This window comes from Amblyraja radiata, chromosome 24 (assembly GCF_010909765.2).
Source record: "Amblyraja radiata isolate CabotCenter1 chromosome 24, sAmbRad1.1.pri, whole genome shotgun sequence".
Classification (NCBI taxonomy): Eukaryota; Metazoa; Chordata; class Chondrichthyes; order Rajiformes; family Rajidae; genus Amblyraja; species Amblyraja radiata.
In genome coordinates this window covers 12,848,691-12,866,457 of record NC_045979.1, presented here as the reverse complement: position 1 = coordinate 12,866,457, position 17,767 = coordinate 12,848,691, and the positions used below count along the sequence as shown (strand labels likewise).

The window sequence follows — 17,767 nt, the reverse complement described above, 5'->3', positions numbered from 1 at the left end:
CTCTGTAATATCTTCTAAAAAGATCAGAGTTTCTCACAGTATTTCAAAATGTGCGTTTGTTTCATCAGCTAAATAGACCGGAATTATCCAGTTTTAATAAGTTAAAACAAAAAAGAGATCAAGTTTTCATTTAGTACTTTTATGAACCAATATGTGCATTTGTATTTATTATTATGAAGGACGGAAGTTGCCAATAGCTGACTGACTCACGCTTAATAATGAAAATAACCATCTTTCCAAATATTCCAATGGTTAAATTCAAGTATTACATCAGCACGTAATATATTGCCCAGTGACTTGACTTCACAGCCTTTGAAACATCAAACAGTGGAATCAGGAGCCTTCAACATTGCTTCTGCGACATGAACTTACGTGTAAAAATTCACAATGCCGCTCATTAATGTGATACTTGGAGTCAGAGTCATACTGCATGGAAACAGGCCCTTTAGTCCAACTTGCCCACACCGACTAACATGCCCCATCTACACTAGTCCCACCTGCCTGCGTTAGACCCATTTCCTTCTAAACCTGTCTCATCCATAACTTGTACAAGCTTTACCTACATTGAGTTCCTTTGTCTAACGTAATATGTATCCAATTCAAATTGCAGTATCTAACTTTAACATTCAAAACACTGCGCAGGAGGTTAAGTTCAAAACTACAAGGACTCAAAAACAGCAAATGGTTGAACAGAATTTTAGTTACTATTGTTTCCTGTCATTCTTTCCAGCAAGCTGTTTTAAGTTAAGCAATGGATTACAACACCTTTATCTATTCAAAAAATCTTTACAGCCGGTAATATGTACTGAATGCCACTGCTAGTTTAGTCTGGCGCAGAAAGTTTACTCCAGGATGTGGGTATGTAATATACCCAGGTAGCTCCTGCAATGCTGGAGATCATAAGGAGTAGAATTAGGCCATTCGGCCCATCAAGTCTACTCTGCCATTCACTCATGCCTGTCTATCTCTCCCTCCTAACCCCATTCTCCTGCCCACTCCCAATAACCTCTGACACCTGAACTAATCAAGAATCTATCTATCTCTGCCATAAATATTCACTGACGTGGCCTCCACAGCATTCTGTGGTAAAGAATTCCACTGACCGTCAAAGATCCTGACCGTCACATGCAATGTCTAGCTGACCAGCTAGATCAGAAAGATCACATGCTTGTCTTATAACTGATCCTAATGTATAGTTAAAATGTCGGAGCCCAATCCAACATTACTTCCTTAACAAATGAACAATCAATGCCACTAGAGGAATTTCAAAATGACTAACTGTATCTTGAAAGAAATGTTTTGGTTCAGTATTAATTTAATAAGCCCCAAGGATATAGGCGTACAAAGTGCTTCCATTTAGAGGGTAGCATTCAAAGTTGCATATTGTTCAAAAAGTACCTGTTTTTTTTTTAAAAAGGGAGCCACATAAAATGTCTTCACTGACATGTTGATAAAGGAAAATGTAAGCATTATATGTACACGAAGGAACTACAGATGCTGGTTTAAATCAGATAGACAAACTGCTGGAGCAACTCAGCAGTACAGGCAACTGGAGAGAAGGAATGGGTGACATTGAGTCAAAATCCGTCTTCAGCATTCTTGTTTGTTTCATAAATTTAGTCCAAGATACTTTGTGAAATACTGAACTGATTTATATTCTGAATATAATCTTCCCGTGCGACCAGTGGTGAAGTTTCTTTTTCAGTAAAACTCCTTTTCCTGACTCGTTCTCCTTCAACTCACACTATTACTAAATGAATGTTTAGAACAGCCCAGCTAAATCTCTATAAATATAGAGCTATTTTAAGACAAGCTTGGATTGATGTAGGAAGGCACATTTCCTTCAATTGGACAATCTTCCCTTCTCCCACAGACGATGTAACTGAAGACAGATGCATCTTGTCCACCGCAGTAATCTCTGGTGCAAGGACCCACAAGAACAATTTGAATTTTTTTAATTCTAGCCTGCAAACCAATGCAATATCCCTATATTTTCAGAACAAATATACTGTATTGCTAATGGCATCACTTAAAGCACGGTGTAGCTGCTTGACAAAGGGTCTGCTCATTTTGATTGGTTAGATTAAGAAGCAAAAGGCATTTTCTCAAGCAAAGAGCTTCCCTGGCACTCTAGCATACTGGTTCATTGAGATGAAAACAAGATCCATTTTTGCCAACGTGGACGCGATATGCCAAATAATCTCCCTGTGCCATAAATATCTATGATTCAATGGATGTTCAGAATAAATACAGCTATTTAGTCTGTAATTTCAATTGAGCCAAACTACATTTCTTTTAGATGGGCTTATTAATTTATTTAATGGAAAATAAATTGTGTAATTTCACATCTAAATGCAATCAGCTTTAAAACATTATCTACTACCAAGATTCCTGAATTATAGGTTCACCACCGATTTTCCAGCACCCTTGGTTCCATAGCCTTTCTGGATTGTCTGTTTTGCCAGACCAGCAGATGTCACTACTTCCGGGAAGAGTCCAACGGTACCAGAATAGTCCACCTTGGCTGCCAGGTAGCCAAGATACTGGCCTGCAAAGACGGCCTCGAAAGTAGTCTATGGGAACAGACCTGCTGACTCTGGCTGGGCTGAAGTTCCAGAGCTCTGGCTGCAGAGCGCAAAATTTGATGCACCGGTCGGCGCAGACGACCCAATGAGGTTGAGTTCGACGCAGAAGACCCAATGAGGTTGAGATCGGCCGTCTCACCCGGCCTAGGTACCACATTTCTGGGTGGACTTCCGGGAGGATTTCAAGTGCTCTCTCATAAATTTGTCTGGATGAAAGGAGGTATTGGATCATCACTTGTCAGAAAATCGGTGGTGGACCTGTACTCAAAATAACAATCTGTTGGTTTCTTGCTCAAGAGTCAAGAGTGTTTAACTGTATCTGCACTGAAACAGAACTGTGAAGCTCATCCTGGTAACCTACTCTAAAATACAACTGGTCAGTATGGTATCAAAATATTGATTATGGTATAAAAATACCAAATATCAAGTGAACTAATGTAAATTGCTTCCAAAATCTTATGGTGATTTACCTTAAAAAATGTGAGGGCTATTCCAAAGCAATCAAACTCCGCTTTTTTATATCTTTAACACCTTCAATACTTGCGAAAGCCATCACACTGCCCTGCCTGTCAATTTATCAGTGGCAAAAGGAGTGTGTAATTGTGTTATTACATAATTGTGTAAGAGGGGAGAATGTTTAGGATAAAATCTTCCTATATGCAGAATAGAATATGAAATAACATCAACAATAAAACCTCGGCTTTTATAAATAAATACTGTATGCCGATTGTGAATGATAACTTCAGAAAGCATAATTCTGCCAAATAGCTTGAAGAAGTTGTGCCACAACAAATTATCTTAGTTCAAAGAATACTTTTGCCATTGTCATTGCATAATTTAATATCCTTTAATTCATAATATTTCAAAGTTTAGAGTTTCTAGAAAAAAAAAAAATCAACAGCCAAGTTCGAGGTTTCAAAAGAGACAGTGCTCCTTTCTTCCCAGTCCGATAAATTACCAGCACATTGATGTGCTGAGTGTCCTTAGGTCATCTCAAAAGCACTTAGTAGGCAATCAAGTATTTTGAAATGTAGTTACTAATGCAGTGTTGGAAGCATGGAAAATATTCTGCACTATGGCGATAATGGCCAGAAAGATTGATTTAAAAAAAAAAAAAAAAAAAATTAGTCCATTGAGGTAATAGTTTGTTTGGCTAATATGGATGGCTCCCATGCTCTTTGAAATAACTTCATTTGCATTCATCTGAAAACTTCAGTCAAGTGCCTGGAAGGTGGCATCTCTGACAGTAGAGCACTTCCTCAGTAGTGCGCTGGAATGTGCCAGCTGAGAATTTTGCATTCGGGTCTCGGGAGTTGAACTTGAACTTACGCATTTGTTTTAGAGGCAAGAGTACTTCCGACTAATGGGCCTGTCCCACTTAGGTGATTTTTCAGCCTACTGCTGGCGGCTGTCGAGTTGCCGGCAGTCGCCTGAAAAACCGGGAACAGGAACGGCGACTGTCAGAATGGAACACACACACAAACACATCGCAAAGGCAGGGGCCAGGGCAAGCAGGGGGGGGGGGGGGGGAGCGCTGTCTGATATTCACACGGTGCAAAGCCAAGGTGATACAGACACACACAGCGATGAACAGGAAGGTTGGCGCTTTAATTAAGACGGCTAGCACAATGTACAGTAAGTCCTTTAAAAGAGGGGGGGGGAAGGGGAGATGGGGGGGGGGAGAAAGAGGGGAGACAACTTTTAACAAGCCAGACAACTTTTAATAAGCCAGAGATACACAGCTGTGAAGTTCGGGGGACATTTAACATTACCGGTCGGTTATCCTTGGTTCTGAAAACTCATGCTTACGTTTTTTCCCCACAATGAGCCAATGAAAATGAATGGTCAGCAAAGGCGATTAACTAAAGGGCTTGTCCCACTTGGGCATCATTTGTGCGTCACGCAGATGGCGCTCGAAGATTTTGTACATCCCAAAATCCTGGGTCGTCGTGCGCGCGCGCATCACTGCCTACGTCACCACGCACCATGCACGCATCACGTGCACGTCACGGCGCGTGCGCCGTGACGCGTAAATGATGTCGCGTAAATGGCGAGCAAATCACGCCCAAGTGGGACAGGCCCTTTAAACTACTCACGACTACCTCGACTACCTACAGCTACATGGTGACCCCACTACAACTGCATCTACGACTACAGGATTATCGATTACCTCCATGGCGACCAATTTTTGGTCGCAGAAAATTTTTCATGTTGAAAAATTTGCGGCGACATTACTCGTCTTGTTCCCAGAATGCGAGAACTCCTCACGACCATGAAAGAGACTCACCAGAGACCACCAGCGAAAATGTGGCAAGCGCAGAGTCTCCTGTACTAGCCTAAAAAGTCGCCTTAGTGGGACAGGCCCATAAGCCACCTGTAAACTGAAATAGACCTGCGCAAATTAATTTTAATATTTAAACTTTATTTCTGACTACACATGTTTTTTTGTTGCTTAGATAGTAGAATTAAATAAATAGAACCTAATAAATCTGAATTAATATTTAAAATTCTCAAACTCACAGCAGCAGGATAAGAGGCAGTATTAATGTTAGTAACCACACGAAAATCAAACATTATTGGCCAGTTTTATTTAAGAGTGAATTTTTTAGGTCGGAAGGGCAGTTCGCATTGGATGTGTTTTAAAAAAATAAAATCCAAACTCAACAAGCACAACAATTTTAATCACCCCAATGTATCCATAATTCTATGTTATGAAAAATAAATTTAAAATTAAAACATTAAAACAGACCACAAAAATGAAAGACAAAATGTGAATTAGGTAATGAGTAGGGGAGAGGAAAAGGAAAGTGAAAGAGGAAAAGGAAAGCGAAAGGGGAAAAGGAAGTCACAGAAAAAGTTTTTTTTGTACTGCACCACAATTGTACGCACACTCAAATATAAACTGAATGTTTACTACTGACAAGTTAGAAATTGGAAGAGTATCTCTGCACATTGGACAAAGACATCCAGGACTGGCAGCAATAACCATCATGGCTAGGTAGTCCTTCAGCATCCTCATTCCTGAATGAAATGAGGAACTGGCACTGCAAATGTCACGTCGTAAGGCACAAGGTGACCAAGATAAACCCAAGCAAGTGTTAAAGGAAGAAAACAATTAGGAAATGCGAGTGCAAGCTAAAGTACTACCCACGGATGAAAGATTGCTTCACAGCAGAATTTTAAAAGTACGGTTATTATAATACATAAAAATGTAAACACTTAAGATATTTCAATGTACCCTCCTTAGCTACTTATTTTTCTTCATTTTGTGTGGCTGATAGCAAACATTTTAGTTCAATCTGAAATTAAATTTTTAATTATCTAGGTGCTTATAAAACAGATGTTATTTTTGTAGATCAAATGTAAGTAAGTTTCATTGAACACCAAATATATTCCTACCTAAACTGATAAAACATGATATTTAAATCTGCTATGAATAAACTGTTCAAGCACATTTACTGATGTATTACTGAGCATATGCATGAAAGGAAATTAAGAATTGTGATTCTGCAAAAGAGTCACTGAATTTCACCAAGTATATTTTTTCATGGATCCATTTTAAAAGCAAAAAGCATTCAAGCGCGCAACCAACAAATCCAATGGTTTCGAAGTGGTCTTTTGATCAAAAATTTGTTAAGATTTGCAATTATGTCAAGCCAAGTATCTCCAGCAAGTTTTCCCCTCATTTCCAACCTACTCAAAAAGTTAACCAACACTGTGCTTATTGCACTTACAGCTGTTTCTAATTATGACATCAGTGTTCCACAAAAACCTCCCAGAAACTGTCCCTGTATATGCTTAAGGAGGCCACCCAATTAGAACTGACATTAAATAAATCTGTTTGCAATAAACTTCATTATTTTCCTTTGGATTGTTCACCTATTAGCCACCCTGCTGTATTTAAAATGCCGATTAATAACCATTACTGAGGTGAAACCTTTGGGGATGCATATACGTGTCAGTGCCAATTACTGAAAAGGAAAACATGAGCTCAGACTTGTCCGAATGAAACAGTAAACAGAACCATATAAAAATCGGACTTACAAAACACAGGATAGCAGACAAAATCCCTGCATTTGATTGTTATATTATTTAACTCCATCCAACAATTCAGTCCGTTTGTCAAAATCAAGTCGTGAGCTGGCTGTAAACAATCATTGTTTAAGATAGTGGGAAAAGCCGGCAGCATGTTTTTATTTCAACGTGGATCTTTATGAGAACATAATCACTGTCTAAATTATCTGAAACATCCAAATATACTAACAATATGCAACTAATTAATTCTCCATAACCATAAATAGAACACAGTTTGCTTAAAGACCAAGTGTGACAGATATTTCAAGGTTCTTTTACCAACCAATGGTTTATCTGTTGCACATTCACTGTCACTTTCTTACTGTACCAGAGCACTCCAGTGAAAGACAATGGTTTGCTTACTCGAAATGTCTTGCTGGTGGGTGAAGGTGAGCAAGGTGGTGTCTCTGGCTGTGTTTTTCTGCTTCTCGTCAGGTCCTTACTCCTAGAATATAGCGCTGACATAGTTAACCAAATCCAAGATATCCGCTTCTGATCAGTACAGTGATAGTGTTCACTTTGCTGAGCAAGTCTCCTCTGTGCTCTAACACGCTGCCTTCAGAACTGGTTGGTACTGTATCCAAAACTGAAATGCATACGTTTTTCTTTACAACATTGCAAGCTGACAGGCAAAATTAAAATAAGACCGTTAGATGAAAATTGTTGGTCCTCAAGTCAAATTTTGTTCTTCTTCAGTTTCACCAAGAGTTCAGCGCATTTGAAAAAAAAAGATGAAAGCGACAAACAAAATCCTAAAGGACTGTCTTTCAAAATATTGCAGCTGCAGGAAAATGGTTTCAATTTACCTGAACTGTGTCACATGAAGACTAAATTGAGATAAATATCAAAGCACAATTTTTCATTTTGAGACTCTGCACACATCAAGGACTGCAGCAACTCTCGATGATGTACGAACACAGCAACTTCTGTTTTGTACTTATTGCCTTAGCTGGACTGCTTCAAGCACTGCTTTCTTTTGACATTCCAATTTTTTTTTTCTGACTTGAAAAGGAATGCTGGAGTTAAGCCAAAGGCACCATTTGGTTTCAGATGGGATTTAAGTTTTTTTTCCTCTGAGGAAGAAACTCCTTAAAAGTTCCTTACGTACATATAGGATCAATAGTTTTAACAAGGAAGTCACTGGTTCAGAAGGTAGACGTTCTCAGATTTAAAAGAAGATAGAGCAATATCAGTTACTTTTGAACAGCTTCATCCATTCAGTGGAATAAGCTGCCATAGTCAACAATTAACTCTTTGCAATCGTTTGGTGAAATTAGAGTATTTATTGCAGCTGTGTATTTTATGTATAAATTGTATGCATTTCCTCACAATTACTAAAATTATCCTTTCATTGTAGTCCATCCCTTTGTCCACGTTAATAGAAGCGTGTTTAAAAAGTGATATTTTTTACACATGAACGCAATTCAGACCATTTCTTTCACAACACTATCATATCTGCTTTGCAGCCGAGACAAATTACTACTGACCATTAACATTAATTAGTATTTAAACAATTTTCCACTAATCTAAATAATTTTAAAATTACTCTGACCAATAACCTGTCCCCAAACAGACATTTCCACCATGGTTAGCATCTACAAAAATATAGCAAAGTAAATATCGTTTCAGAAACAGCGATGGAATAATAGCGCTTTCTCACGGGGCGACTTGACGCAAGATGTAACCAGAGTGAAGTGGTCGTGGTCTAGCACGATATCACACGATATAACGGGGGGTAGATAAAGAGTTCCCACGGGTACTCGGCATTTCTGTTATTTGTGCGAGTGACTTGTCCGTCTCCCGAGCTTTCCCGTTAAGTCTTGAATGAACATTGTGAATCCCCATTCATAAAAGAGAAGGTAATTGCGCGGGAGGGTTAATAATTGACAATCTGCTGCTGCCTGCCCGCTGAGTTAAAAAGTTCCCACGGTAGGCTCACGATATACAGTGTATCGTGAGTCTTGCCTGGGAACTTTTTAACTCAGCGGACAGGCAGCAGCAGATTGTCGCTCCCTTCAGTTTCACCCCACCTACACCCCTCTGCTTCCCGGCCATGTGTGTGACCCCTTCCCTCCCCTCTTCAGCTCCCCGCCCATTGCACCGGCGCGGGGGCTTTGCACTGTCTTCACGTCGGCTATGCCAGCAGGTCAGTGCCAGTCACCGGAGACGTCAGGACCAACGGGACACCGACCCCCAGGCCCACTGCAAGCACTGAGATCCCAGAGACCCACAGCCAGCAGCAGCGCAGCCCCGTTCCAACTCCAGAGGAACACGCTCCCCGTAGGGACAGAAGCTGATGGTGTGCAAGGTACGTCTTGTTCTTGGGGTTGCGGATGTGGGGACGCAGCTCGGGCTGTGACGTCTCCGGAGCTGAGACTAGGAACTGTGGGGTTGTTTGCAGTTGCAGAGGGAGGGGGCAAGGGCGGTACAGTTCACAGTCTCAGCTCCAGTCCAGGGGGGTGGCCGGAGACGTTAGGACCAACGGGACACCGACTGCAAGCACGGAGATCCCTTGTCGCTTGCCACTTGTCGCCATAGCAGCCCATCGGGGAGCGGATTCCTCTGGAGTTGGAGGGACAGGGAGACACAGCGGCTTTTGAGAATGGTGGGCAATCACTTCCAAAGTTCTGCCCACACAGTCAGTACACCTCTCCTACACTTGTCTCCCGCACTAAGATCATCTCGCAGAGAATGATCCCAGCCTAACAGCATGTTCATTCCAGATTACTCACCTTCTGTCCCCTCTGTCCAGCTTCCGGGTTCACCGTTCGCAGGAGTTCCCACGGTACACGCAAGAGTTAATACGGATATCGCACTGGCCACTACGTGCATATAATGTTGCAATCTTCAACCACAAGTGTACAAGTCACTCTTGGAGAAATTCAAACTTGCTTGAATTTTCTCCCGAGTCACCAAGTTACACGAGTACCTGCCGCTAGCGCCACGGTGGTCCACGAATGCCGTACGGTTATCGCACGGGGTTCCCACGATGTTCAACTCTGGTTAACTCTTGCATCAAGTCGCCTCTTGAGAAAGCGCTTTAAAAGAATAAGGAAGATAAGCAGTTCCAAATTACCGTTTAGATTTTTAATTCTGGGTATCACAATTTAGTAATGACATCAGCGCTTTATAAAGGCATTGTGCAAGAAATTTTACCAGAATGGTATCAAAGATTTTGAGAATCTCCACATGTAATAAACTGGGATTAGCATCTCTGACGTTGGGAGATTTATTAAAGGTGCTTAAAGTACTTTTGCAGGGAGAAACTGTTTCCACTGCCAGAAGTGTCAGTACTTTGAGAACGGTTTTAAGGTGATTAGCAAAAACTTTGATAGGGAGATGTGAATAAAATTGCAACATGGTGAGGGTTTGGATAGTTACTGGTAGCTGTTACAAATCAGAATTATTTGTGATTTGTAATGATATAAATCTGCAACAGAAAGTTGGAAGACAATGGAAAACGAGTAGGGATGTTGACAATATAGTTATTTAAAAAACCCGACAAGAACAATGGGTCAAATATCTTCCTTGAATGTCAAAGGAATATTCCTCGAGTATTCCATTGTGTGCTGGAATGCACAAAAGCAATTAGTTAAATAATACAATGGTTCTGCAATGTGCAGATATGAGATTCATTAAAGGGCATGAGGTTTTACAATGTGTTAGGTTAAAAAATCTTCTGAATGTGTGTGTTTCAAAGCACACTTCCTTACAAACTCTTACATAAAGCAGTACAGCTTAATTTTTGATTAAATTCTAGAGAGAAAAATTGGCCATTTTGCTGTCAGATTTTCTACAAAGAATCATCTGCAATTATAGCAATCAGTTCAGTAAGTATTATAAGGTTTGTAATACACCCAGGAGATCAAAATTACAGCTTGATCTTTCATATATGACTTTTTAATTAAGCTACATCGGTGAGGCCAAGCGTAGGCTTGTCGGTCGTTTCGTCGAACACCTCCGCTCAGTCCGCATTAACCAACCTGATCTCCCTGTGGCTCAGCACTTCAACTCCCCCTCCCATTCCAAATCTGACATTTCTGTCCTGGGCCTCCTCCATTGCCAGAGTGAGCACCACCGGAAATTGGAGGAGCAGCACCTCAAATTCCGCTTGGGCAGTCTGCACTCCACTGGCCTGAACATGGACTTCTCCAATTTCCGGTAGCCCTTGCGGTCTCCTCCCGTCCTTGGCTCTCCCTCAGCCCTTTGGCTCCTCCTCTTCCTTTCTTCTTCCCGCCCCCCACCCTGCATCAGTCTGAAGAAGGGTTTTGTCCCGAAACGTTGCCTATTTCCTTCACTTCATAGATGCTGCCGCACCTGCTGAGTTTCTCCAGCATTTTTGTCCAGTAAGAAACAATAGATGAATACAACAATTAAGTTGGAACTGGCAAAAAAAGTCTCTCAAAAAAAGATGGCTTTTAGATTCTATCAAAAAGTTCTGAGAGGGCAGGGTAAGCAACCAGATGTCACCATCCTCTTTGGTACCAATGACAAAGATAGGAAGGGAGTCAAGGTCCTGCAAAGAGATTATAGGGAGTCAGTCAGTTGGTTAAAAAACAGGACATCAGGCTTGTAATCTCAGGAATACTACCTGTGCCACATGCTAACAATGCAAGAAATAGAAAGCTGTGTGACCAAGAAATTGATGCAGGAAGGAGGGCTTCAGGCAAATTGATTATTAGGCTCTCTTCAAGGGCAGGGAGTACCTGCACGAGGGATAGGTTTCCACCTGAAATGCAGAGAAATCAATATCCTTACAGGGATTAATGGGAATATAGAGGTTATGACAAGCAGGGACAGGTTATTGAGCAAGGTGAGAATGGTGGGCTGCAGTGCGTTTATTTCAACGCAAGGAGCATTATGGTTAAAGCATATGGACTGAGTCTGGATCAGGGCACTGAACTATGATGTTGTGGCCATTGCAGACTTGGTTTCAGGGTGAACATGATTGACAACTCCAAGTTCCAGGGGTTGAATGTTGTACTTTGCATCGGTATTCACCTAGAAGAACATGGACATGTGCCAAGGTATTTTCAGATCAAGAACATGGTGGTGTTGATCTCTTGAAGAGCATTAGGTGGATAAATCCCCAGGGTTTGATGTGGTCTATCCTTCATTATTGAGAAGGACAAAAGTGGAGATCGTTCCATCTTGACGAAGATCTTTGAATTCGCTTTAGCTACAGGCACAGTCCCGGAGGGCTGGAGATTAGCCAATGTTGTTCCTTTGTTTAAGAGAAATAGCGAAAATTCAAGAAATTATAGACAGTCGAACCTCATCAGCAGTAGGGAAGCCATTGTAGAGGATTAAACATAGGATATACTACAATGACACCACAAAGTGGCTGCAGATGTGATAGTGGCTTTTTTAATGCTTTGAGATAGGCAAATGGATGAATGGATGGATATGGCAGAAAGGATTAGTTTAATTTTACATTATGTTCAGCACAGACAACGCAGGTCACAGGGCATGTTCTTGCGTACTTTTCTATGTATGTTCTATGTACTCCATGAACAACACGTGGGCTTGTAAGACTGGACACTATATTGATTCACTGGAGCATGTCCAATTTGGTGGTCATGCACAATTTAAAGATATTCACTTCTGTTGTAGGTAAAAGCAACAACTTTAAGATTGAATACAGATGTTAAACAAATTGCTGGCAAATTTTGGAAAATTACCTACCCATGCCTGAACATTTCTTTTACTGCTGGTGCCGACTGAATATTCTGAATGTCGCACAACTTTTTCCTGCTGGTTACTGGTTCTCTTGGACAATGAGGAATAACGAATGTTCAACACGATGCAAACGCACAAAAACAATCTTTTGCTGTAAACATTCTTTATAATTACAAAAACTTGGATTAGATATTCTAGATATAGGATTTTTCATCCCTAATATTACAATTAGGTCGTCCCACTTGGTTAAGAAGACCCTAGACGAGTTGAAAAAAAATGTCAAGGTCGTGTTGATGCGCCGAAGTAAAAGACCTCCTACGACTATGTCTACGACCTCCTACGACTATGTCTACGACCTCCTACGACTATGTCTACGACCTCCTATGACTATGTCTACGACCTCCTACGATTATGTCTACGACCTCAGTCTTCCACACCTAAGACCAACTACGACTAGCTATGAGTAGAAATTATCACATGATAAAATGTCATGTTTACATTGTTTTTCTCGGGCCAGTTAACGACCTACGACTACCTACGACTACCATCACGACCTACTATGACCTACCTACGAGTAAAAAGTATCAATTTTTTCCATGCTGACCTTTTTAAAAAAAAACTTGTGGACATTTTTTATCAGGCTGGAAAAAACACCGCAACCTACTTGAGGCCACGAGTACGCGGAGACCACTCACAAGCATGAGGAAGAGTTACGAAGACCTCCTACCACCTCGTGGCGACCATGCTGCAAGTACGAGTCAAGGGCAAACTTGGCAGAGGTCGCCAATTAGGTCGTGAAAGTGGGACAGGGGCTTGACAAAGACCAATGTCATTAATGATAAAACTCTAGATAGACGTGGAGAAGACACTTTCATATAATCAAATAGTTTTGTTAATTCAGTGTAGTGACAATGGGGAGTTCAAATAATAAGGCAGACCCATGCAAATTCTTAACTCTTAAAATCTGTCAGTAGCCTTATTTAAATGTTTTAGTAGTTTAGATTCTAGGTATTGTATTCTCCACGTCTTTAAACATTTGGCATGGTTGCTAAGAACTGAACTTGTTTCAACCATAGCAGCTTTCGTATCTATGCAACACACGAACCTCAAATTACACTTGGTACAACTTCTGCAATTAGAAAATGAAATTACCTTGTTTGACAAAATGTAAAGCTTAATGGATAGCGGAAGCAATTACAACACAGAGCTCCTTTGTGGACTGAATACAGTCTACTCACATCATATTAAACACCACAGAAGGTGACACTTTATGATCCAATATGCCCAGTAGTTCAAACAAATAATAACAAACTGAATAATATAGTCAATTCCACGCTTGCAATACTGTTTTATACCTTTAGAATACTCAAATTGCTCGTTGGCAGGGAGGTGCCGGGCTGGCACTAAACTGGAGACTGAGGGTGAGAGGCTTATTAATTAGCTGTTTAAAATGCCAGTCAGTGAACAGTTGTACATGGCATCATAGCAGACCAGCAAACAAATCAATATATCCAATACACCTAATACAAATTAGTTTTGGTAAATGGAATTTGAACACAAACTAATTCATGTCAATTGACATCACCATAGTGTTCAAGTATATGATGAAAAATATCGATAGTTGTTAATGAATGGAGAACAAACAAGAAGAACATAGGCGAGAGGTCATGAGTGAATAACAGATAAATAAAAAAAGGAACAATGAAAATGTGTCAACATGGAAGGGAAGGGAAACGTGCTTAATGCACGTGACAATTTGAGGTTAGGGAAACTGGACACATGGATGGAAATGGTGGTGATACAAGCCTCAGCTGGGCTGGAAGAGAACGGTCTGTAGAAGGGTTTCAGCCCGAAACGTTGCCTATTTCCTTCGCTCCATAGATGCTGCCTCACCCGCTGCGTTTCTCCAGCACTTTTGTCTAACTCTGATTAATTGCCTTGTATATGAAGGGTGGCAGCAATAACAGCCAGAAGCAGGCCCCTCAACCCATCATCTACACACCATACACCATACACCATAGTTGAAAGAGTGCATGAAAATAAATTTCTTGGGGTTATAATTGACGATAAAATAAGCTGGAAATCACATATTAAACATGTAAAATTAAAATTGTCAAAAAGTATCTCTGTATTATACAAAGCCAAGCAAGCTCTGGATTACAAATCACTCCGTATTCTTTATTGTTCATTAATTTTACCCTACTTAAATTATTGTGCAGAAGTCTGGGGTAATAACTATAAAAATTCGATACACTCATTAACCATGATGCAAAAAAGAGCAATTCGTATTATCCATAATGCTAAGTATCTGTGTCATACAAATCCATTATTTTTAGAGTCAAAATTATTAAAATTAGAAGATTTGGTTACATACAAAACAGCTCAGATAATGTTTAGGGCCAAAAATAAAAATTTACCTGGAAACATTCAAAAATTATTTAACGAGCGTGTGGGGGGTTACAATTTAAGAGGAATATTTAACTTTAAGAAACAAAAAGTCCGTACGACTAGAAAAAACTTTTGTATTTCGGTTTGTGGAGTAGGAGTGTGGAATAAATTGAACGGGGAATTGAAGCAATGCACAAACATGAATCATTTTAAAAGATATATAAAAAAATAATTCTCAAGGGGTACAGGGATGGAGGGGATGGTTGACAAGTGGGGGTTGATGTTTATCTATTGCTTTACTATTGTTTACTTATGTTTGGGTACTTCAGATATGAAGTTTGTATGTACATAATAGTTGTATGTATATGTATGTATATGTATGTATAGAAATGTCTGTAGGTATTATGGGAAATTGCCTAGGGTAGTATTATTATTAGTAATGAATTGATTTTTAAATAAGGTAGAAGTGTTGGGGAAAAGGGGTGAGATTTAATAAGTTATTCTTCTTCTCACTCCTTTTCGAGCTTGTACAGACACAGAGTTGGACATTGGAACTTTGATTTTGTTCTTCTCATTGCTTTGTAAATATTGATTGTAATGTCCAATTGTTTGATAATTTCGATTTTGTTAATATTAATGTCGTTAATGTCTTTACTTGTTCGGAATAAATAAATAAATAAATAAATAAATACATTCATCCTTCCAGTACCCATTCATACCAATCCTACAGTAATCCCAATTTACTCTCCATTTACCCACAAACTCCACTCAGATTCTAGCAATCACCTCGCACAGTAGGGGAGAACTTTACATTGCCCAATTAAGCTAGCAACTGCACGTCTTTAGGATGTGGGAGGAACCTAGAGCACCCAGGAAAACCCCACAATGTGCAAACATCCCACAGGCTGCACCAGAGGTCAAGATTGAACTCATTTATGCAAGACTGCGGTGGTAGGATGGGTGAAATCAAATAGTGAATCACATGTGAATTATTACTTTCAAAGGACCATATTGCTATGATTAGATACTACCCCAGTAAAACATAAATAATCATTTCAAGTTTAACTTGTTATTTACCACTGATATGTCAATAAACAATTATGCTGTGGATAGAAAAATAATTATTTCTGATATTAACTTCAATTTTACAGTCAACATTAACTGTCCATTGTGAATTGCCATTGAGATAGTGAGCCATTTCAAACTACTGCATACTACTGAAAATTTGTGTTGTTGGGCAGCAAGTTTCAGGGCAATGAAAGACTGATTACATATTTTCAAGTTAGTATGGTACAAGGAGCAAGGAGTTTGCCAAAAATAAAGCTTTGTAGTTGATGGGAAACCTTTTGTAGGTCAGCTGATGAGTCACTTGGCACAGGATACCCAGCTATTGAAGCTGGTCCAAGTAAGTGTCCAGTCATACCCAGGGTAACATTGGTTGACATTTCCAACTGCAGCAAAGTAAGGCGACAAGAGGTCCTGATAAACCCAATATAACACTGATGAACAATTTATTGTGGAGTACGTTGCTTGATAGCACCGTCAGAAGACCTTCCGTCACTTTGTTAATGACTGAAAATAGACTTGTTGAGCGATAATTGGATTGGATTTTGTTCAGTTCAGTTTAGTTTATTGTCACACGTACAGGGGTACAGTGAAAAGCTTTTTGTTGGATTTATTCTGCTTGTCATGATGCAGGACATACTTACAGCATCTGCAGTCTCTTGCCATTATTTTGCAGCTAGTTCCAGCAATTACTATTTTATTGAATGTTCTTCTGAAAGCTGAAAGCCATCCCGGCCAAAATGTAATCATGGCTCACAGCAGTTTTTTTGAGGAAAAATATAAATGAACTACAAAATTATGGTTGCCAAAATGTAATAAGTTGTTTATCTATCTCAATACAATATTGCATTGAGTGTAAAAATTGTTTGTTCAATTACAAGCTTCAATCTGTCGACTATGTACATTTAAGTCAAATATTGAGCAGAGCCATGAAAAATGCTGGAGTCAAATAATCAGTACGGTATATTCTATGGACCTATACAGCAAATTCAAAAAGATAGCCCCAAGTTGGCTTTTCTACCGGCAATTGATTTCCTCTCTGCACATTTATTTAGAACAACTGTAACTCATCTTACAGAGCATATGCATCACTACCAGAGCTTCAAAAGATTGGTGAGGTTTTAGATTATTAAAGTTGACTTCATTTCTAGTCAATTTATTGATTTGCAGTTTTAGTCCATGTGACTTAGTTATGAAATGTTATATCCATGGCAAACAAATCAAATTATTAACGTGTAGTCTTGAAAATATTTCAGACATTTGAAAATCAGTTAACAAATCAGTTAACAATTAGGGAGGTTCAGGAGCAGTGGGTGGTATAAATGTGATTTTCATTTCTCATGTAGAAATTCTGATTCTATGTGGTCTTACTGTTCTTAACTCTTATAATCTTGAAATCAGATTCCTCTAATTCTAACCTCTTCAACATCCCTAACTTAACTGTTCCACAAGCTACTGATTCTTTAAAACTTCTGAATTTTCTCTCAATTTCTCCAGAACACCTTCCTTTAAAATATTCCTTAAAACCTAATAGGCAAAGTTTTTGGTCATCTGCCCTAATGTCACTTTATCAGATCAAATGTTTATCTAACTGTGGTCATATGAAGCCCTTGAAACAATTTTGCTACTTTAAATACATTAAATAAATAGGCGTTATGTTTTCATTGTATTTTTAAAAACATGCCTTGAGGCTTTTAACATTTGTTTATAGAATACATCATTTGTTCAAGAGCTAAATTTTGACGACATTTTCATGTACAAAAAGACTTTAATTATATCATCAGTTAAATATTCCAATCAGATAAAAGCAGTGCAAATGGTGAATTTTTATATTTTACATCAAACTGATCTAGATTATATTGCTCAAGAATAACTTGTTTTTCCAGCTCCCTCAAGTCTTTGATGAATTGATAATCAATGGTTTGATAGTGTATTAAATTTTACTTACTGTTTCACCTATTCCATGACCTACATCC

General features: G+C 39.4%; 1 protein-coding gene across 1 annotated transcript in view; it reads right to left on the bottom strand.

Annotated features, from left to right (window-relative positions):
* Nucleotides 1-7,443, bottom strand: part of LOC116986775 (protein phosphatase 1 regulatory subunit 12B-like) — a 33,404-nt gene extending 25,961 nt beyond the window's left edge. Inside the window, exon 1 of the mRNA XM_033042444.1 lies at nt 7,023-7,443. Within this exon, the coding sequence (XP_032898335.1) occupies nt 7,023-7,124 (102 nt within the window). The 5' untranslated portion in view covers nt 7,125-7,443. The remainder of the gene's footprint in view (nt 1-7,022) is intronic.
* Nucleotides 7,444-17,767: the final 10,324 nt, after the last annotated feature.